Below are 19,346 nucleotides of genomic sequence, written 5' to 3'. Positions count from 1 at the left end.
CAAGAGAGGCTGCTAATATTATTGAAGGAATACAAGCCAGGACTGGTGTTACATGTGCTGTCCATGGTCCTGAAAGTGTTACCTTTGCACTACAAGAGCAATATATAATCCTTGTTTTTGCTGTAGTCTTCAACCTTGGTCGACAGATAAACTGGGAATAGATTTTAGTTTGAGAAACTAGTTGATAATTTCCTGTGAATTGGTCTGTCATGCTTTTTAAAGTCAGTGTATTCATGGAAAGCACTTTTTAAATTTGCTTTGTGTGTGGATCTACACTCTGTTTTCCCCCTTGACTCTTCCAAAATGTCACAAATGACTCTCCTTGAATTTACCAATTTGCAGAATTAATGTGCTTCTCTCCAGACACCTGTGCCCTAGATAGATTCCAGCCAGAATAACTGTCTCTATTCTTAAACTCTGACCTGTTTTACAGGCAAAGGAGGCCTTGGTTTTAGGTCACCCCCAATGGGGGCATCCAGCCTGTGGAGCTAACTCTTGGATCTGTTTCATCATGCAGTTGTGTGGAGGAGTACAAGCTGGCTCCTGATGGAAAATCCTGCCTGATGCTCTCAGATGTCTGCGAGGGCCCCAAGTGTCTCAAACCTGATTCCAAATTCAATGACACCCTCTTTGGTGAGATGCTGCATGGCTACAACAACCGGACTCAGCATGTGAATCAAGGCCAAGTCTTCCAGATGACCTTTAGGTATGGGGCAGATGTCTTTACTTTACTTACCAAAATCTGGGCCTAGGGAGGGAAGCATGGGCACCAGAGAATAGAGATCTGTTGTGAGGCCAGCTTCTTCCCAAACTCACTGAGACCCATCCATGAAGTGTTAGAAGGCAACATAATTCATTCCAGGAGGTTCTTCATCCACTCATCCAGCCCTTATTTATCCCACTCCCTATTGTTCTAAGTTTATCCACATATTTTACATTCCATTTTAAATCATCTTGGTAAGTACAGTTAATGGAATTTTTAATTTTTTTAAATTGATCTTTTAGTCTACTAAAAACAAGTGTCCTTTGTAGACTATTCAGGCAGTTCAAAAATAAAGACATTTAATGAAGTAGAAAATCAAATTCCAATCATCCAGAAATATCCAGAATTAACATTTTCATGAACATTCTTAAAACACTACTCTCTCCCACTCCCTCTGTCTATGCACAAGCACATACACACACCATATCTCAGTAAACTTGTTTAGCAGTTGCCTTTGTTTTTAGCTTAGCAATACATCTAAGGTCTCTTTCCTTATTATCCATATAGAGATACAGGAGAAATTAAAATATATGAGAGTGAACAGAACAGGAACTTGTTTGGCCAAATGATATATAGATTAGACATACATTCTGACACTGGTAGTCTTGCTGGGAAAATTGATAAAACTGGTGCCAGAGTCGAGAGGACTTGGTTGAGATTTATTCATATCTCACAATCTAAAGAATCATAAGATGGTAGGATGAAAAGAATTGTTCATGTGTAAGAAATTATTATCTTTAAAAATTATACTTGTAGATAGTTTTGCAAGAACATATGATAGAATGTTATTACAAAACAAGGTTCTCCCACCATTTGAGATCATGATTATTACAATCAGCTTTGCTGTTCCATCATCTAATTCATAAAGTGATGACTGTAGCGGGTGTGATAATAATGTCTTCTGTTTATTAAGAATTACTCTATGGCAAGCTCTTTACTAAATTTTTTTCAATAATAACAAGTCATAATAATAATATTAGCAACAAGCCAGCAGATGATGAAGGCGTTCTAAGCACTTTCCATGCGTTACTTTTTGTAAACCTCCCAGCGGCCTTATAAAGCAGGGCCTATTTTCATCCCCTTTATACAGATGAGAAAGAGGAATTTATAAGTGACTTTCCCAAGACCCCCTCCTAGGAAGTATCAGTGCCAAAATAGTGGCATTTTAATGTCATCATTAAAACTCTTAGAGGCGCTGTGGCTGCAGCCACACAAGTGGGATGTGATTTTTACCCTATTGTGAGAGGGCAAATGATGATTCAAATGTAGGTCTAGCTGACTCCAAGTCCTCACTCTTCTAGTCCAACAGATCCCATCATCTCCCACTTGATAACTAGAATGGAGATGTGAATTCTCATTTGACTATTCTGGTTCTAATTTTAATGTGCGGGTTTTTACCCCATACCATCACAAAATTTTGTGACACCAACTGGATGTCCTACAATTTTCCTCAATCTGTCACTCTCTACCTGGACATAGTATCAGATTACACAGGGTTCAATCCTGTGAGCATGCCCCTTCCCTCCCCTTCAATGTCAGTTGCAACTCCAGGCTGTCACCAGTGCTTCTTACCAGCTGGCTGTAGATTGAAAGTTCCAAAGACCTTCCTGCTAGAGTGACTCACAGAACCTTGAGAAACATACTTATTAGATCACTGGTTTATTATAAAAGAATATCAATCTGTAACAGCCAAATGGGAGAGAGGCTTAGGGCAAGGTGTGGGGAAAGAGAACAAAGCTTCCATGCCCTTTCCAGGTGCATACTCTCCCCATAGAAGGTGTTCATTGAGCACCTATATTCCAAATACCATGCTATTTTCTTGGGAACACAATGGAAAGAATAGACACTTAGGTATAAGTGGGTGTGTGGCTGTGACCTTAACAATTTATTTGTGTTGGGTGCTATGAAGTAAAGATCTAGAGTTCCAGCAAAGAAATTACCATGGGATCTGATTTAGTTCAATTTGTTTTAACAGAGTGGTAAAGATACAGCTATTAGATGACAAATAATAAAGTTATGCAGTCTACTTTTCAAATAAAATGGTATTAATACCTGGAAGATGAGTGGGAATTGGCATTGAAAAAGGATTTAAGTGGAGACAGATGTTCTAAAAAGGAAAATGACTTGGCTGCCTTCAGGAATTAAAGAAGTCTGATCCAAGTAAAACTGAATTTAAGGGGAGAATTGGGGGGTGGTAGAGTCAGGGTTGAAAGCAGTGGCAGATCATGGGGTTCTCACATGCCAAGTCTAATTGTAAATGGGGATTGTGGTGAAAGGAGAGTGAACAGCAGGTTTTGATGAGGGGGGCAAAGAAAATTGTGAAATGTGGGGTCAGTTCGGTATCTATAGTGGAAGCCACATGAAAGTGGGGTGGTTTCAATGTGACAGTATTGGAGAGGAGAGTGGTCTTGGGGAGAGAATTGTATGTGTAATTGATATGGTCTATAGAGCAGCAACTGGCAAAGGATAACACTGAGGGAGGATTCCAGGGTGACAGAAGTGACTGGCAACCACTAACAATTTAGTGGCAGAGTTGTGTCTTCCAATTCCTTGTGAATTTTCTTTCTACTACTCAAATGCTAAAGCAGAGTCAGAGAGCAACTTTATAGGAAAAACTCTAGGAGAAATTTAAGGACAATGTGGATGAACTACTCAATCATTAGATTCTACAACATTGGTTTTCTGTAGCATCAATTGTCTATGAAACTTTCTTGAGCATTCATGATGGATAAAATATGCTGCATGGAATCCAAAAGAAAAAAAGTAAAGAAATTATCTCTTGCTTTTGAAAAAGAAATTCACAAGCTGGAAAGATAACACATGGAATGGGGGAAAAATATATATATAATATATGAAAACTTAATTTGCATTGTTCCAGGGAAGGAATTAAAAGGGGTGATAAAGGGGATGAGGCTTGCGAACTGAACTTTGAAGTGATAGCAAACACAGTGCTTCTTGGAAGGGATAAGAAAGAACTAGAAAGGCATTTCCCTGCCCAGGAAGGAGCCTACATGAATTCATGTGATTAAGCTGGAGGAAGGGGTATGAGAAAAACTGATCGCCAAGAAGACCCAGCTCCAAAGTTTGGCCCCACCTATAATAAGCACAATCCCAATTCCTCATATTTTGAAAGGGGTTTTTTTATTAGATGACAGCCAGTGTGGTAGGCATATTGCATTTATTTATTTGTATATAACATCAGTCTATAACACTGTATAGGCTTCATGTGTACAATATCATCTCAGCCTATCACACCACACCCACCACCATATATTATCACCAACCCATCAGCCTCTTCTACTCATTTCCTCCCCCTTCCTCCTCCATTCTGCTGTGAGAGTCTAAAGGTTTGCCTTTGTTTTATTTTTGTTTGTTTGTTTTTTCCTTTATATTCCACAAGTGGGTAAAATCATATGCAATTTTTTTTTCTCCTCTGACTTATTTCACTTAGCATACTACCCTCAAGTTCCACCCATGTTGTCACATATGGCAAGACTTCATCTTTTTTGTGGCTGAGTAGTATTCCATTATGTGTATGTATATTACATCTTCTTTATCCAGTCAAGACCTTTTTGGACTTGGGTTGTTTCCATATCTTGACCTTTGCGAATAGTGCTGCAGTGGATACAGAGGTGCATGTAATCATTTTGAATTAGTGTTTCCATATTCTTCTAGATGTGGGAATATTGGCTCCTATTGTGGTGTATCTATTTTTCATTTCTTGAGGAACCTTCATGCTGTTTTCCATTGTGACTCTACCACTACACATTCCTACCAACAATGCAGGAGGGTCCCTTTTTCTCCACATACTCTCCAACACTTAGCATTTCTCAACTTTTCACTAATAGCTGTTCTAACCAGTATGACGTAACATTGTATGTTTTATACAGTTTGATTCCTCACAGCAAATATCACATTGACTGGCAGGTGATACATGATCACATATACTAGCCCATTCTTTTGTGTGAAGATTAGCTTGATCCAAATGCATAGTAACAGGCTAGACCCTGAAGGAGCTTCATGGAATCCCAGGATTTCATTTACCTGTGGGGAAGGTGCTTGGCTGACGCCACAAAGCAAGTCACTGCAGAACTGGCCAATGATCTTGGTTCTCCTCATTATCCTATGTGCTGGGCTTCCCACCAAAAGACTAGTTGGCAAGTGGAAAGATGGCCCCCTAAAGCCTAGCCAAGATTTTTCCAGAAGTAAAAAGAATTTTAGCACCATGGAGTCTCCTTGGTACTCCCATCCCATCATTCTTGACTTGTCTCTAAATATCCAGGGGCTGTGTCTTCCTTGAATGACTCATAGAAAGGAAGGTACAGTGGACCCTTCAATAATAAGGGGGTAGGGACATCAACCTCCCAGGCAACCCAAAACCCATATATAAATTTTGATTCCCAGAAAACTTATCTGTTGTTGACTGGAAGTCTCTCCAACAGCAGTCTACTAACACAGATTTTTGTATACTCTATGTATCATACACTGTATTCTTACAATAAAGTTAGTTAGAGAAAAGAAAATGTCAAGAAAATCATAAGGAAGAGAAAATAAACAAATGTTAAACCATAGCAACCAGGAAATGTCCATCAACAACCAACAAATTATTTTTTTTTTTTTTACTGAGAAAGAATCAGTCTAAGTGGACCCAGAAGTTCAAATCCTGTTTTTCAAGGGTCCTCTGTATAGTGAACAGACCAGGCTTTCTCTTTGTCAACAGTCTCAAGATCTACAGTTCCATAAGAGCAGCCCACTGCAATGCAGCTCTCTCCTCCTTGGCTTCAGTTAACTTTCTAGCAGTTATTTCCATCCCCAGACCCTGTCACCTCTTGGAGCCACATGTCAAGGCAGCTGACTTCCCACTATGGGAAAGGAAGTGGCTTCTGATGAGTCTAAATTTATCTCTTTCAAGTCTTCCTTCCTGAGTCCCAGACAGGGAGTGGCTGTGTCTCCTTTGTCCTCCAGGTTCCAGAAGGCAGGCCTGCAAGTGTTTCAACATCAAAGGCAATTGTCATTTCTCTCCTCCTCCTTAATTTCCTCCCTCCTCCTAGTAATCTCCGATCCAGCCCTCCAGAGTAGCCAGCCGGTACCACACCAGCCGTCCTGCCATATGCCTCATTTCCTGACAAGTGCCTGGTGCGGGATTTCAAAGTCTACCAGCTAAAGAGTCTCCCAGGTGACAGCGACTATTCTGCTTTGCTCCTCACCCTGCCCACCTAGCAACTGCTGATAGAAGACATTTCCTCTCTTGAATCTGGAAGGGCAAGCAGGGTTTTCACATTACAGCATGCCTTACATTTAATGTCTCCAAACTGGGCACACACTTAAAGATTAACTAATTCAACCCTGACCCCTGGTTGCACATGTGAAAGGAAGTGAGACCCAGGAAAGGATCCAGCTTGCCGAAGGCTCACTGTGATTGCAGCCCCTCTGAGGCCAAGCTGTCCCCCAAGTCCATGTGCTCCCATCACCTGGTTCTGTTCGAAGGGGCATTTGTAAGTTCTGCACATCCCATACCAGCATGCTATGAGCTGGCCTACCTGATCCATGTCTGTTCACAGCAGAGAGGGAGGACCCAGGTGCTGTAAGGGAATGGCCAGTTCATAAATAAGGTGACCATAGGCAAAAGTCACAGCCTACCCCAACGAGCATGATTTTGCAAAAACTTGGTTCCATTCCTGACCACCTCCTCAGATGGCTCCCTGTGGGCAGGAGATGAGTATTTGCAGGATGATAAGTCCAGGAGTGATCACATGGGGGACTCACACAGAAAGACAGAGACAGGGTGAGAGTAATCAGAGACACAGTCACAGTCAGAGAGACAAAGCAGAGACATGGAGAGAGAGACACTAAGTGAGTCTTAGTAACAGAAGGGGGGTGCACAGCACACAAAGAACAGCAATGCAGAGTGGTGCCAAGAGCCAGGGATAAGAAGATCGGTGAGAATGGTGGGGAAGTAGCGGATGAAGGAAGAGTGGAAGAAGAGACCCCAAGGGAGGGAAAAGAAGGACACAGAGTTCATACTGAATTCACAGTAGAATCTATTCTCAGGAGAGAGGGGGCATTGCTTGAAATGATTGGGGGGGGGGGTACCCAGAGAGGGCTCTGGATTAGGAATCAGTTTCAGATGGACATGAAATATTTTAGGGGTTGGGAAAGTGCCAGGTTGTATGAAAATGTGAAGGGTCAGAGAGCTCACTAATTGCCCCCAAACCCAGTAAGGAATGTCAGGTTTTGTTGTTCTGCTCCCTTCAGGGCACTGTATACATCAATGACCCACTCAGGGTCACTGTCAGAATCCCTTCCCTTAGCTCTTGATCAATGAGGGAACTGGTGAAGACTGTTGGAGAGAGATGAGCTCATCAAAGTTTGGGGTATTTAACATTTTATTTGTTTACATTTTACTTCCCTTCCTCCCCCATCCTCATCCATCCTACCTCAGTCCTATAAAAAAGGTCAACTCTGGTTATAGATGTGCAGGAATTAGATAAACATCAGTCAACAACTGTTATTGAACCTGGAGTCTCAGAAATAGCTGGAGGAAAAGTTGCCTGGAAACAGGGGCCGAGCGATGGTAGATTATGCAAAAGCCTCATCAAAAATGAGACATTCTGATAAACACATGCAATTTGCAGCAACATGGATGGCACTGGAAGGGATCATGCTCAGCAAAATAAGCCAGAAAGAAAAAGAAAAATACCGGATGGTCTCACTCATAGCAGAAATCTAGAAAACTTAAATAAGGGACCAGGAAAATGAAGAACTATAAGAAAGTGAAAATCAAAATCAACAAAAAACTATGAACCAGAGACACTTTTTGGGGGGTGGGAGGGGAGAGATTGGGGTCAGAATGGGGGGGTTGCAATTGTATGGGGAATATAAAAATAAAATTTATTATTAAAAAAAATGAGACATTCTGCCAGGGCTTCACAAATGACCTGCAAAGAGTGTGAGGAGCTCATGAGAGATTTACTAGAAGGCACTTTTCAATCTGGTCTGCTTATCAGATGTACAGAATGTACAGCATCAGAGGACAGTTTTGGATAAGATGTGGGCTTTTGGGATGAGGCACCACCAACCCACAGCCAGGGAGACAGACGGGCTCCCTTTAAGGATCTAAGGAAAGCTGGCTATCCTTAGTGGTATACACTTATTCCCTAGCTTATGGTTCTGAGTTCCATTTTAAGTGACTGCCAAAGCTGTGATTTTCCTGGTGCCTTCCTGGGAGATGGTTAATTGTGCACGTGTTTCTGGATCCCCCTTTTCCCCTATTTCCTTCTTTAATCACGTCTTTGCTTTTTATACGCCAGGTCCCGAGTCACATACTTCATGTATTTTCTCATTCGATCTTCCCATTACCTAATGGAAGGCCACCCTCAACAGCTTGGTTTTCAAAAAAAGTAATGAATCTATCAGTCAGACTGCATTACATTGCACCTTGATAACAAACAACTTCAAACCATATTTTCTTCAAAGAGCAGGAGAGCAAAGAATAGCTCAGCATCATTATTATGCATGAAAACACTATGGAAAAGTAGGACTTTGCATGTCTGCTTATAGTCAGAACTCAATACACACAGATAGGAGAACATGTTCACAATGGTCACATCACATGCTCCGCACAGAGCTCCAGGGTCCTGCTCATTCTACTGTTTGGGAATCTGGGCTGCCAGAAGCATCATCATGTGCTTTTGTGAACACTATCATGGTAGGAAAGAGACTTGACTCTCCTTACCTTCTCCTAGAAGACATTCTGCTCACATCCCAATGGTCAAATCAAGTCCCATAAAAGTGCCCACAAAAGGTTGAGTAGCAACACGCTATCTGATCATGTGCAGAGAAGCAGAGACCCAGGGCTATGTGTGGGGCACCAACTTGTTTACTACATGAGGTAGGAAGACATTAGGCTAATCACTCTATCAGTCACACAGCTAAATCCTGATAACACCTGCAAGTGATGGAGCCTGGGACATTTAGCAGCACTGCCTCAGGGTCTCAGTATCTCCCTACTTCATATCACTTTTGAATAATAAGACCATCTGTTCTCTCCTTGTAAATTTCCTTCAATCAGTTCCCAAAGCACCATAGAACCAAGACCGTTGGAGAACCTCCCATTTTGCAGATGAGATGCCGGAGGCCCACAGTGTTTAAGTATTAAGAATTACCTGAAATCCAACCAGTAAATTAATAAACCAGGCTTGTAACCCCCAATCTCTTGGGCTGCACTATATCCACTCTGAAGGCTAACAGACATAGGATCAACTTCCTACACTAACTATACTGATTGTAATGCCAAGACCAAGGTTCCATAATGAATCAATGGCTTTCTGTACTCTCAGGCCTGGCTGTTTCATCTATACCATCATCTTGTTGCAACAAAAGAAAGTAAAGGAGCCTGGTGGTGGAGAGATTAATTAAAAATGGCATTAGCTTCTGATTTCAAGATCATTCCAAGCCTCTCTATGCAGCAATATTTAAGTGTTAGCAAAATCGTCAACTTACCACCTGGGTGCACAGCTGTATGCTGTCTTTTCTGGGGCATCATTGAGATCTTAGAAGTGGATTTGAGGGCAGATGTTGGATACTGGATCACAGGAGTCAATGCAATTCTCCCTGGAGTTCAGACACCTGGATTGGCTTCACGCAAATCTTTTCTGTGTCTGTTTTTCCCAAGTTTCCTAATATCTTCTGTAGGAGCCAAGGCCAATGTGTATGGTATAGATCCTGCAGCCAAACGGCTGAGTTTCCACTGGCCTGGTATCTAAGGTGCTAGGAGGCACTGGAATCGAGTCCAGACTTGCCACTTGTCCACTGAGTGACCTTAGCACCTTCATTCATTAAGCCTCATTCCAAATTAGGAATAATAACAACAGCCACCTCCTGGTGGGGGTGTGGTGATAAATGGGAGTGGCACTTGTTGTATCCCTATTCTGAAGACCCAGAGAGGACCCAGGAGTCATAGGGCCCTATGTCCAAACAATACCTAAGGGTGACTCTTAGGACAGGCCAACCCCACTGCAAGAACTTGATCCTTCTCCTGGCTGGGACCGAATATGAGGAGTTGGTACAACCCTGAGAAACGATAAGGTCCAAGTCCCACCCCTGCCATTTTCCAAGCTGTGAGCCTCCAGATAAACCTCTCACCTTCTTTGATCCTCAAGATTTTCAACTGTAAAGTGAGGTTTTACTTCCAAATATCCTTATAAAGCTATGGTGAGGACTTAAAAACTAATAAGCAAAGGTTCTAGCATACACTAGGCACTCAGTAAACATTGCTTAATCTTTTTCTTCAATTGCTTTTCCTTCTCTCCAATTGCAGAAGCCCTATAGCAGATAGAGAGGATTTGTGTTGCATTCCCCCAAGACTCCTTTTTAGACCTCCCAATTCCTTGCAATTAATGCATGTTTTGGTGACTACAGTGCTTTGGTGAAATGCCCAGGGTGGGCTAGATTAGTCTTTCCTGCTATGTGTGTCTCTGGGAGGTAGACAGCTCAGCCTGCAGTGTGTGATCAGCAGTAGCCCAGGGTCTTCTTATTTTGGGGTGTTTATATTAACCTTTGGAAAGACATAATAAGGCCCATGTGTTGTATCACCTGTGTTCTGTGGGGTGGTCCCTTTGTCTGTCTGAATGGCCTACAGTGAATACATCTAATTGGGATTATGGCATTTAGATGCTTATGTGTGCTCTGTGGAATTTGATAACAGGCCTGGACCCAGGTCCAAAAGTTCCAGGAGCGTGTTCATTTCCCACCTTTGGAATGATATTCAAATTAGCAATTAATATAAAAGTGTCATGGGCCAATCAGAAAGAATGCCCATGCAAATGGAACAAATGTTCACCAGTAAACCCTGCTGGGCTGCTCCACCTTCCTTTCCCTCCTATCAACTCATTACATCCTCTGGTATGTTTTCCAAAATGCTTCAGCAGATTGACACTGTAAGTTTTTTTTTTCTTTTTTTTTTTTTAACTTTTCAAAGTCTGCCTTTGAGGGGCATAGGCAAATGTTTCTCTCATGACATTTGTGGAGGACATTCAGACACTTGTCCTTTTTCCATGAGAAAACTAACACTCTGAGAGGCAGAGCCCAGGTCTGCCCTCTCACTGTTCCTCCAGGCTCCAGATAATGTGTGTCCATGCTCATGTCTGTGGTCTCAAACTGCATCATCCTCAAAGATCAGGAAAGCAAAGGACAGCTCGTTGTCATCATCATCTTCAAAAATCCTGCATTGGTAGGATTCCCCATAGCAGAACTCGGTACACTTGAGTTCGGTGCTTCTCAAACTCAAATGTGATATGAATTGCCAAGGGATGCTGCTGTGGGTTAAGGTTGCAGCAAGGCCTGGACTCTGCAACTCAAATGAGCTCCTGGGCTGACCACCCACTTTGAACATCTAGGTATTAAACTGATCTTTATTCTAGGTATGAGTTCATATTATGCCAGAGATTGGAAGATTATTACTCCTCCATTTGCCTGTTTGAAAGCAGGAACCAAATCCCCAGGCCAGTGGCACTTGAGGGCCACAGATTTCCAAAGGAGTGTCCCCCTCCACAGTGACCAAGTGCAGAGTCTGGTTTTGTATTTGCAGCAGCCAGTGATGACAGTTCTCTCCTGCAATCCAGCTGGTCCCTAGTGCATAATGGAACACAATTTATTCCCTCACCCTCTGCCTGTTCTGCTCGCTGATGGGTACGGGGACACTCAGAGCATTAGAGCCAACAGGACAGGCACTTAGCCTGACTCCACTGTCCTGAAGCCACAGTTGGGTGCACTGATCAGCAGAATCTGCCACATGCTTCAGTTGCAATTTCAGCCACGCTGGACACAGCTGAACATACTTACCAGCAGAGAGCTGGGCTGTGTCTGCCTCAGGTTGAGGCGGGAAGACAAACTCCTGTAAGAGCAGTGAGAAATCCATTTGAGAGGGGACATGGGTCTGGGTGAAGCTTTATTATTCCTAAGAACTGAGAAAAACCTCTTACACCATCAACTGCTTAGTTTAATTGGAGAGAGAAAGAAAGTAACATCAAGATCTAGTGAGAAATACCTTTTATTTTTGTTTTTTGTGGGAAGCAGGGATTGCAATCCATTTTTAAATAAGGCCTCTCTCCCTAATTATAGTAAGAGAAGAAAGTAAAATAGCTGCTTTAATTTTTTTTTTAGATTTTAGTCTAGTGTTTGCATCTCTAAGTGTACCAAACATGGTCATTTTTTTATGAGGCAAACAAATTACACATAGCATCTCTTGAATGTTCTCCAACTAACCTAGAAGTTGTGTCTCTAGTCTGCAAAAGGTGCTAAAAACAGCAAAAGGTACCAAGTCCATTTCACGCCTCTTCTCAGTTCTCTTCCCTCTTTTTTCTTCTCCTTGGTTTTGTCTTTAATTTTCTGGCTTTGAAATCCCTGACTACATGCTTTTTCTTGTTGGTGGGGAACCTGTCTGAATCAGTGAAGCATCTGAAACAGAGACAACTTTTAAAGAAACAGCAATTTCATTACATTAAAATACAGGCAGTAACTCAGGCTGGTCTAAGGGCTGAGAAGGAAAAGTCCATAGGGAACCCACCGAACAGATAAGGATAGATTGTAATTAGCACAGTAATTGTAATTAGCAGAGCAATTGTAATTAGCACAGTGATTGTTTGTTCATAATGGGTGCTTCCAAAGTGACTTCAGGCAGTTTGTTCTTGTAAGTATCTTCTGCTGTTTCCCTGGTGATCTTGTTTATACTGCTAATGTACTAATGTGCTTAGCAATCTCTTTTAAAAATAAACACTCCAAAGGTACAAGCCAGCCCTGCCCCTGGCCAAGCAGTATGCATCCTTAATTAATGGAGTCCGCAGCACTGAAATTTTACTATATGCGCATTATGCCAAGGCGAAGTCAGTATATACTCTCGGAAGTCATTTATCGTTTTGCTCTTTACAGGAGGGAGTGGGATGATCCCAAAACCGGCACTTGAGGTCAAAAATGCCCATCTGGCTTAACCACCTGTTCACATTTGTCATTTAGTAAGTTTTTGTTGAGCATCTGTAATGTATGGCGCACTGGGGATGGAAAGAGAAAGGAGATACTCCAGGTCTCTCCTTTTATGCAGATGGGCCGAGAATCCAGGAGCAGGTAGCTTTGTGGGAGAGTGCTCCTGGTTAGCCGGGACACGGCACAGAGCATCTGCCTGGATGAAAGTCTGGCAGGATTATGAAGGGGTGAGAGGAAGGGATTGCAGTGATACAGTCTGGTGAAGGGTGGACCTCCCATCAGGAAGGGATATTTAAGCTGTGCAGTAATGGGACCATTTCTGCCTGTGATACTGTATGGTCTTATAATCTTCCTTGAGCCCTATTTGCCTATCACTAAATCAAGGAACATAATAATACTGCCCCCTCGGGAGAATTATAGTAGGGAGGGAAAGGGGCTGAGAAAAGTCAGGTTAAAATGTTTTGCAAAGTGTAAAAACATGTGCAAATGTTAGTGACGTTTTTCTAGCATGGGTCCAAGGATCTGTGAGATATCACTTACTCTGGAATTTTGTGCTGGGGTGCACAGCCTGGCACATTTGAGATTATGTGAGATGAAAATTCACCAGCATTACTTTCTTTGTATTCCTTCCAGAGGAATGAAAAAGTAAGTCTATTCTAAGCTCACATTAATAAGCCTATGCATGTGTATCAGGAAAATTAATTTTTAGGGAAATATTTCCATTTCAGGGATATGCCCTGAATGGAAATCTATTTAGTAACAATTCTAATGAAAGATATGATCACAGCTTATTGGATGTTAATTAATACAGAAATCTCCTAGGCCAGTGTCTGGGATTTTTGTAACACTGCCACTGAATAATTACTATTAATGATAATCTAGTAGAACACCTCAAAGGTGGCTTTTAAGAGTCTAAAACGAGCATTTATTTTTATGTCTCGTAAGACCCTGCAAGGAGTCCATTAAATGGGCAATTAATTAGCAGGCATAATCGAGGAGCTGAAGCTGAAGGCACTTGGGTAGTCCATTCTTGGTGAAACTGGCCACTGTGAAAGACCCTAACCCCAAGGCAGCCATCAGCCTCCCCTTTCTCCATGAGGGTCTTGGTGCTTGCTCTGACCGTGAAGCTTTTTCGGCTTGTTTGGGATGCTTTCAAGAGCAGGAAGAAAAACTTGGATAAAGTGGTTGATCTTCCTTGAAATCTCATAATTTAGAAAACTAAAGTTACACCAAGGGTTGTCCCTCCAAGTCTCTCCTACTTCCCAAACCACTTCTAAGGAGTTCGAAAAGACCCAGCCTATGGCAGTGGATAAGCATCAGAGGCCAGAGGCCAGAGGCCATATAAGCATCAGAGGGTAGAAACCTAGCTTGAAAATCAAACTCAGCTTGTGATTCAACCAATTAATAGACATTTAGTAGTTAGCACATGCCAGCTTCTGGAGATGTAAACTGAGCAAGACTCACAGACTCAAACATTGGTGCAAAGAGGGGGAGAATATACTTCTTTTTGGTATTATCTAAGTCTATGTTCTTAAGCTTTATTAAAGTTAAATTCTCCTTAGTGAGTGCAAGTAAATGGTAAGGGATACAATTTTTTTGTATAGGGCTAAGCTTTAGAGAGCCACACCCCATTGCAGTATTTGGGCTGAGGAACAATTTTTTCCTCCACTGAGAATGCATATGTAAATGGATTGACCCATGTCATATATAGAGGAGGAAACTGAGGCTCAGAGAAGTCCAGTGACTTGCTTGTGGTCACACAGAAAGTATCAGAGCCTTATTTATCTGGGTCTGCTTGACACTTGGATGGCCTTTGTGGCACAATGAATGACTTTCCCACACCTTACTCAATGAGCCAGCAGATACAGAAAGCACCCTACCTGAGTGCTGTGCTCACTCCAGGTTAGTCTGTGCTTGAAACTGACAGCTGGTGTTTTCTGGCTGGGAAAAGAACTCTCTTGGCCAAAGCACTAAGAGAGCGACAACTGCAGGCAGGTATTACTTTGTTCTTTCTCCCTCAAAAATAGACTTTTCCACCTATAATAGGGTTATTTTTAAATAGCATTTTTTATCTTGCCAGTTTTAAACTTATAAATGAATTGCAAAGATAGTACAGAGAGTTCCCATCTATCTGTTTCCCACTTACATCAGTATGGTGAATTTGTTACAGTTAATGAACCAATGTTGATACATTATCAACCAAAATTTGTACTTCATTCAGGTAAATTTGTTTTTACCTAATGTCCTTTTCCTGAACTAGAATCCTATTGAACATACAATTGCCAAAACAGAAATTGTACTGGACGATGCCAGACAAGGAAGATTTTATTCAAGGCTATTGCAATAGGGGAGAGAGTTAGGAACTTGGTCTTATCGAAAGAAGGGCAGGAGGGCTTTTAAGGCTGGAGTGAGCAAATGGAAAACTACTGGAAAGCTTCAGGGGGTGGTTGACAATGGGATGTGTTCTGCACATTGCGATTTTTCATGATTTGCAGGTGTATTTCTCTGCGATTTCCCTTGAGTATTGCATTTCAAAGAGACAGCTCCCAGATCCCTGAGAAAGACATTACTGGGTTATAAAACTGGCAAGAGGTTTTCTATAAGATGTATATATTGGGCCTCCCTGGTGGCACAGGCGGTTGAACGCAGACCTGTGAAGTTGTCCACAGCCTCTGCAGTGCCGGTTCGATCCCCACCATCCACGGAGATACCCACATGGCGGGGCAGACCTCTCCTGTCTCACCCGCTGCTCCCCTCAGCAGTGTATTTAGGTCAGTCTGCTAGTTCTGTTCCCTGCTCTGTCTTGGGTGACTCCTCTCACCTTCCCGCACATCTGGCCTCTACCTTAGAAGTTGTATAAAAATAAATAAATCTTTAAAAAAAAAAGATGTATATGTTAAAGGGACAAAGAAAGACTCTACAGTGACACATTATGTATGGGGAACATTCCCAGAGTAGGAAGAAGCCTGTCTGAAGTTTGGTCAAGGTGAAAGAAGTTAAGGCTTCGTGGGTCACTACCTCACAGTCAGAGGTCTATGCCCTTTGTCTCCTCTTGGCTGGGTCAGTTTGGTCAACTTCTTTTTTCATTGATTTTTTTTTTGTAATTTATATTTTAACTTCAAAAAGTTCACAAACAAGATAAACAACATTAAAAATATCCACTGTGGAGGGTTACTTGTTTTCATTTCTTTCTACTTCTTTGCCCCTGATTGCCCTTACTTCTTCCTCCCCTTTCACTTTTATTAGTTTCTTGTGTATTTTTCCAGTGTTCTTTTTTTTTTTTTTTTTTTTTTTTTTTTTATAAATTTTATTGTTATATTCCCCATACAATTGCAGCCCCCCATTCTGACCCCAATCCCTCCCCTCCCGCCCCCGCCCCCCTAAAAGTGTCTCTGGTTCATAGTTTTTTGTTGATTTTGATTTTCACTTTCTTATAGTTATTCATTTTCCTGGTCCATTATTTAAGTTTTCTAGATTCCTGCTATGAGTGAGACCATCCGGTATTTTTCTTTTTCTTTTTGGCTTATTTCGCTGAGCATGATCCCTTCCAGCGCCATCCATGTTGCAGCAAATTGCATGTGTTTATCTTTTTTGAATGCTGAGTAATATTCCATGGTATATATGTACCACATCTTCTTGATCCAGTCATCTATTTTTGGGCATTTGGGTTGTTTCCAAAGCTTAGCTATTGTAAACAGTGCTGCTATAAACATAGGGGTGCAGGTGTTCTTTGGAATTGATGTTTCTGTGTCCTTTGGGTACATACCTAGGAGTGGAATTGCTGGGTCATATGGAAGCTCTATGTTTAGTAGGTCCAGAAATCTCCACACAGCTTTCCACAGTGGTTGGACCAGTTTGCACTCCCACCAACAGTGCAGAAGAGTTCCTTTTTCTCCACACCCTCGCCAACATTTGTTGTTGCTAGTTTTTTTAATATGTGCCATTCTCACTGGTGTAAGATGGTATCTCATGGTAGTTTTGATTTGCATTTCCCTGATGACAAGTGATGTTGAACATTTTTTCATATGCCTGTTGGCCATTTGCATTTCCTCTTCAGAGAAGTTTCTTTTAAGCTCTTCTGCCCATTTTTTGACTGGATTATTTTCTTTGTTGTTGTTGAGTCTCATCAGCTCTTTGCAGATTTTTGTGATCAGTCCTTTATCATTAGTGTTGGGTGCAAAAATGTTCTCCCAGTTGGTGGGGTTTCTCTTTGTTTTTGTTATTGTCTCTTTTGCTGTGCAAAAGCTCTTTAATTTGATATAGTCCCAGCTGTTTATCTTTGCCTTCACTATCACTGCTTTGGGTGATGTGTCTGTAAAGATGTCTTTGATGTGCAAATCACGTAGTGTTTTGCCTATATTTCCTTCTATATATTTTATGGTTTCAGGTCTTATGTCTAGTTCTTTAATCCATTTTGAGTTGATTTTTGTGTATGGTGTGAGGTGGTGGTCAAGCTTCATTCTTTTGCATGTAGCGACCCAGTTTTCCCAGCACCATTTATTGAACAAACTTTCTTTGCTCCAATGCATAGTCTTTGCTCCTTTGTCAAAGATTAGTTGACCATAAATCTGTGGGTTTATTTCTGGATTTTCTATTCGATTCCATTGGTCTGTATGTCTGTTCTTGTTCCAATACCATGCAGTTTTGATGATTATGGCTTTGTAGTATAGTTTGAAGTCTGGGAGTCTGATGCCTCCATTCCCTTCTTTTTTTTTCAGGAGAGCTTTGGCTATTCGGGGTTTTTTGTGATTCCATATGAATTTCATCAATAATTGTTCTATTTCTTTGAAGAATGACATTGAAATTTTGATTGGAATAGCATTGAATCTGTATATTGCTTTTGGAAGGATGGCCATTTTAATAATGTTTATTCTTCCAATCCATGAGCAGGGGATGTCTCTCCATTTCTTTGTGTCTTCTTCTATTTCTTTTAACAGTGTTTTATAGTTTTCTTTGTATAGGTCCTTTACCTCTTTTGTTAGATTTATTCCCAAATATTTGATTTTTTTTGTTTCAATAACAAAAGGGATGGTCTTTTTGATTTCTTCTTCTTCAGATTTATTGTTTGTGTATAGGAAGGCTACTGACTTTTGCGTGTTGATTTTGTATCCTGCCACTTTACTGAACTGATTGATGAGTTGAATTAGCTTTTCTGTGGAGTTTTTGGGGTTCTCTATGTATAATATCATATCGTCTGCAAATACTGATAGTTTGACTTCTTCTTTTCCTATTTGGATTCCTTGGATGTCTTTCTCTTGTCTTATTGCCCTGGCTAGGACTTCCAGTATTATATTGAAAAGCAATGGTGAGAGTGGACATCCTTGTCTTGTTCCAGATCTTAATGGAATTGCTTTCAGCTTTTCACCATTGAGAATGATACTGGCTGTTGGCTTGTCATAGATGGCCTTTATGATGTTGAGGTATGTTCCTTGTATCCCAAGAACTTCAAGGGCTTTTATCATGAATGGGTGTTGTACTTTGTCGAAAGCTTTCTCAGCATCTATTGATATTATCATATGGTTTTTATATTTCTTTTTGTTGATGTGTTGGATAACGTTGATTGATTTTCGGATGTTAAACCATCCTTGTGCCCCTGGAATGAATCCAACTTGGTCGTGGTGAATTATCTTATGGATACATTGTTGGATTCTGATAGCTAAAATTTTATTGAGGATTTTTGCATCAGTGTTCATTAGGGAGATTGGCCTGTAGTTTTCCTTTTTTGTGTTGTCCTTGTTCGGTTTTGGTATTAGTGTAATGTTGGCTTCATAGAACGTGTTTGGTATTGTCCCTTCCTTCTCAATTTTTTGGAAGAGTTTGTGAAGGATAGGCACTAATTCGTCTCTGAATGTTTGGTAGAATTCATTTGTAAATCCATCAGGTCCTGGGCTTTTGTTTTTGGGGAGGTTTTTGATTACCATTTCAATTTCGCTAATTGTAATTGGTCTGTTTAGGTGTTCTATTTCTTCTTTATCTAGCTTTGGGTGATTGTAGAGTTGTAGGAATTTGTCCATCTCCTCTAGATTGTTAAACTTGTTTCCATATAACTGTTCATAGTAGTTACTGATTATTCTTTTGATTTCTGCTGTGTCCGTTGTGATTTCTCCTCTTTCATTGATGATCCTGTTTATTTGTGCTTTCTCCCTTTTTTCCTTTGTGAGCCTGGCTAGGGGTTTGTCTATTTTATTGATTTTTTCAAAGAACCAGCTCTTGGTTTCATTGATCTTTTGGATTGTTTTTTTAGTTTCAATTTCATTTATTTCTGCTTTGGTTTTTATTATTTCTTTTCTTCTACTGGTTTTGGGGTTTTCTTGTTGTTCTTTTTCTAGATCTTTGAGCTTCGAGATTAGGTTGTTTCTTTGCGTTCTTTCTTGTTTCTTGATGTGAGCTTCTATTGCTATATATTTTCCTCTTATTACTGCTTTTGCTGCATCCCATACATTTAGGATATTGGTGTCCTCCTTGTCGTTCAATTCAAAAAATTTTTTAATTTCTTCTTTGATCTCCTCATTAGTCCAATGGTCTTCCAGTAGTGTGGTTTTTAATCTCCATGAGGTAGGAAAGTTCCTTGCCTTCTTTTTATGGTTTATTTCTAGTTTGATGC

The 19,346-nt window shown here is 41.0% G+C and overlaps 1 protein-coding gene across 4 annotated transcripts in view; it reads left to right on the top strand.

Annotated features, from left to right (window-relative positions):
- The window catches only part of ASTN2 (astrotactin 2), a gene marked incomplete at both ends in the record, with an annotated part of 818,546 nt that overhangs the window by 515,971 nt on the left and 283,229 nt on the right, over positions 1 to 19,346 (top strand). For all 4 annotated transcript variants that reach the window (XM_084237291.1, XM_084237290.1, XM_084237288.1 and 1 more), the window contains one exon: positions 518 to 706. In XM_084237291.1, coding sequence (XP_084093417.1) covers positions 518 to 706 — 189 coding nt within the window. The remainder of the gene's footprint in view (positions 1 to 517; positions 707 to 19,346) is intronic.

The sequence above is a fragment of the Talpa europaea genome, assembly GCF_964194135.1.
Source record: "Talpa europaea genome assembly, chromosome: 7".
Lineage (NCBI taxonomy): Eukaryota > Metazoa > Chordata > Mammalia > Eulipotyphla > Talpidae > Talpa > Talpa europaea.
This window is presented reverse-complemented; position numbering and strand designations above follow the sequence as displayed.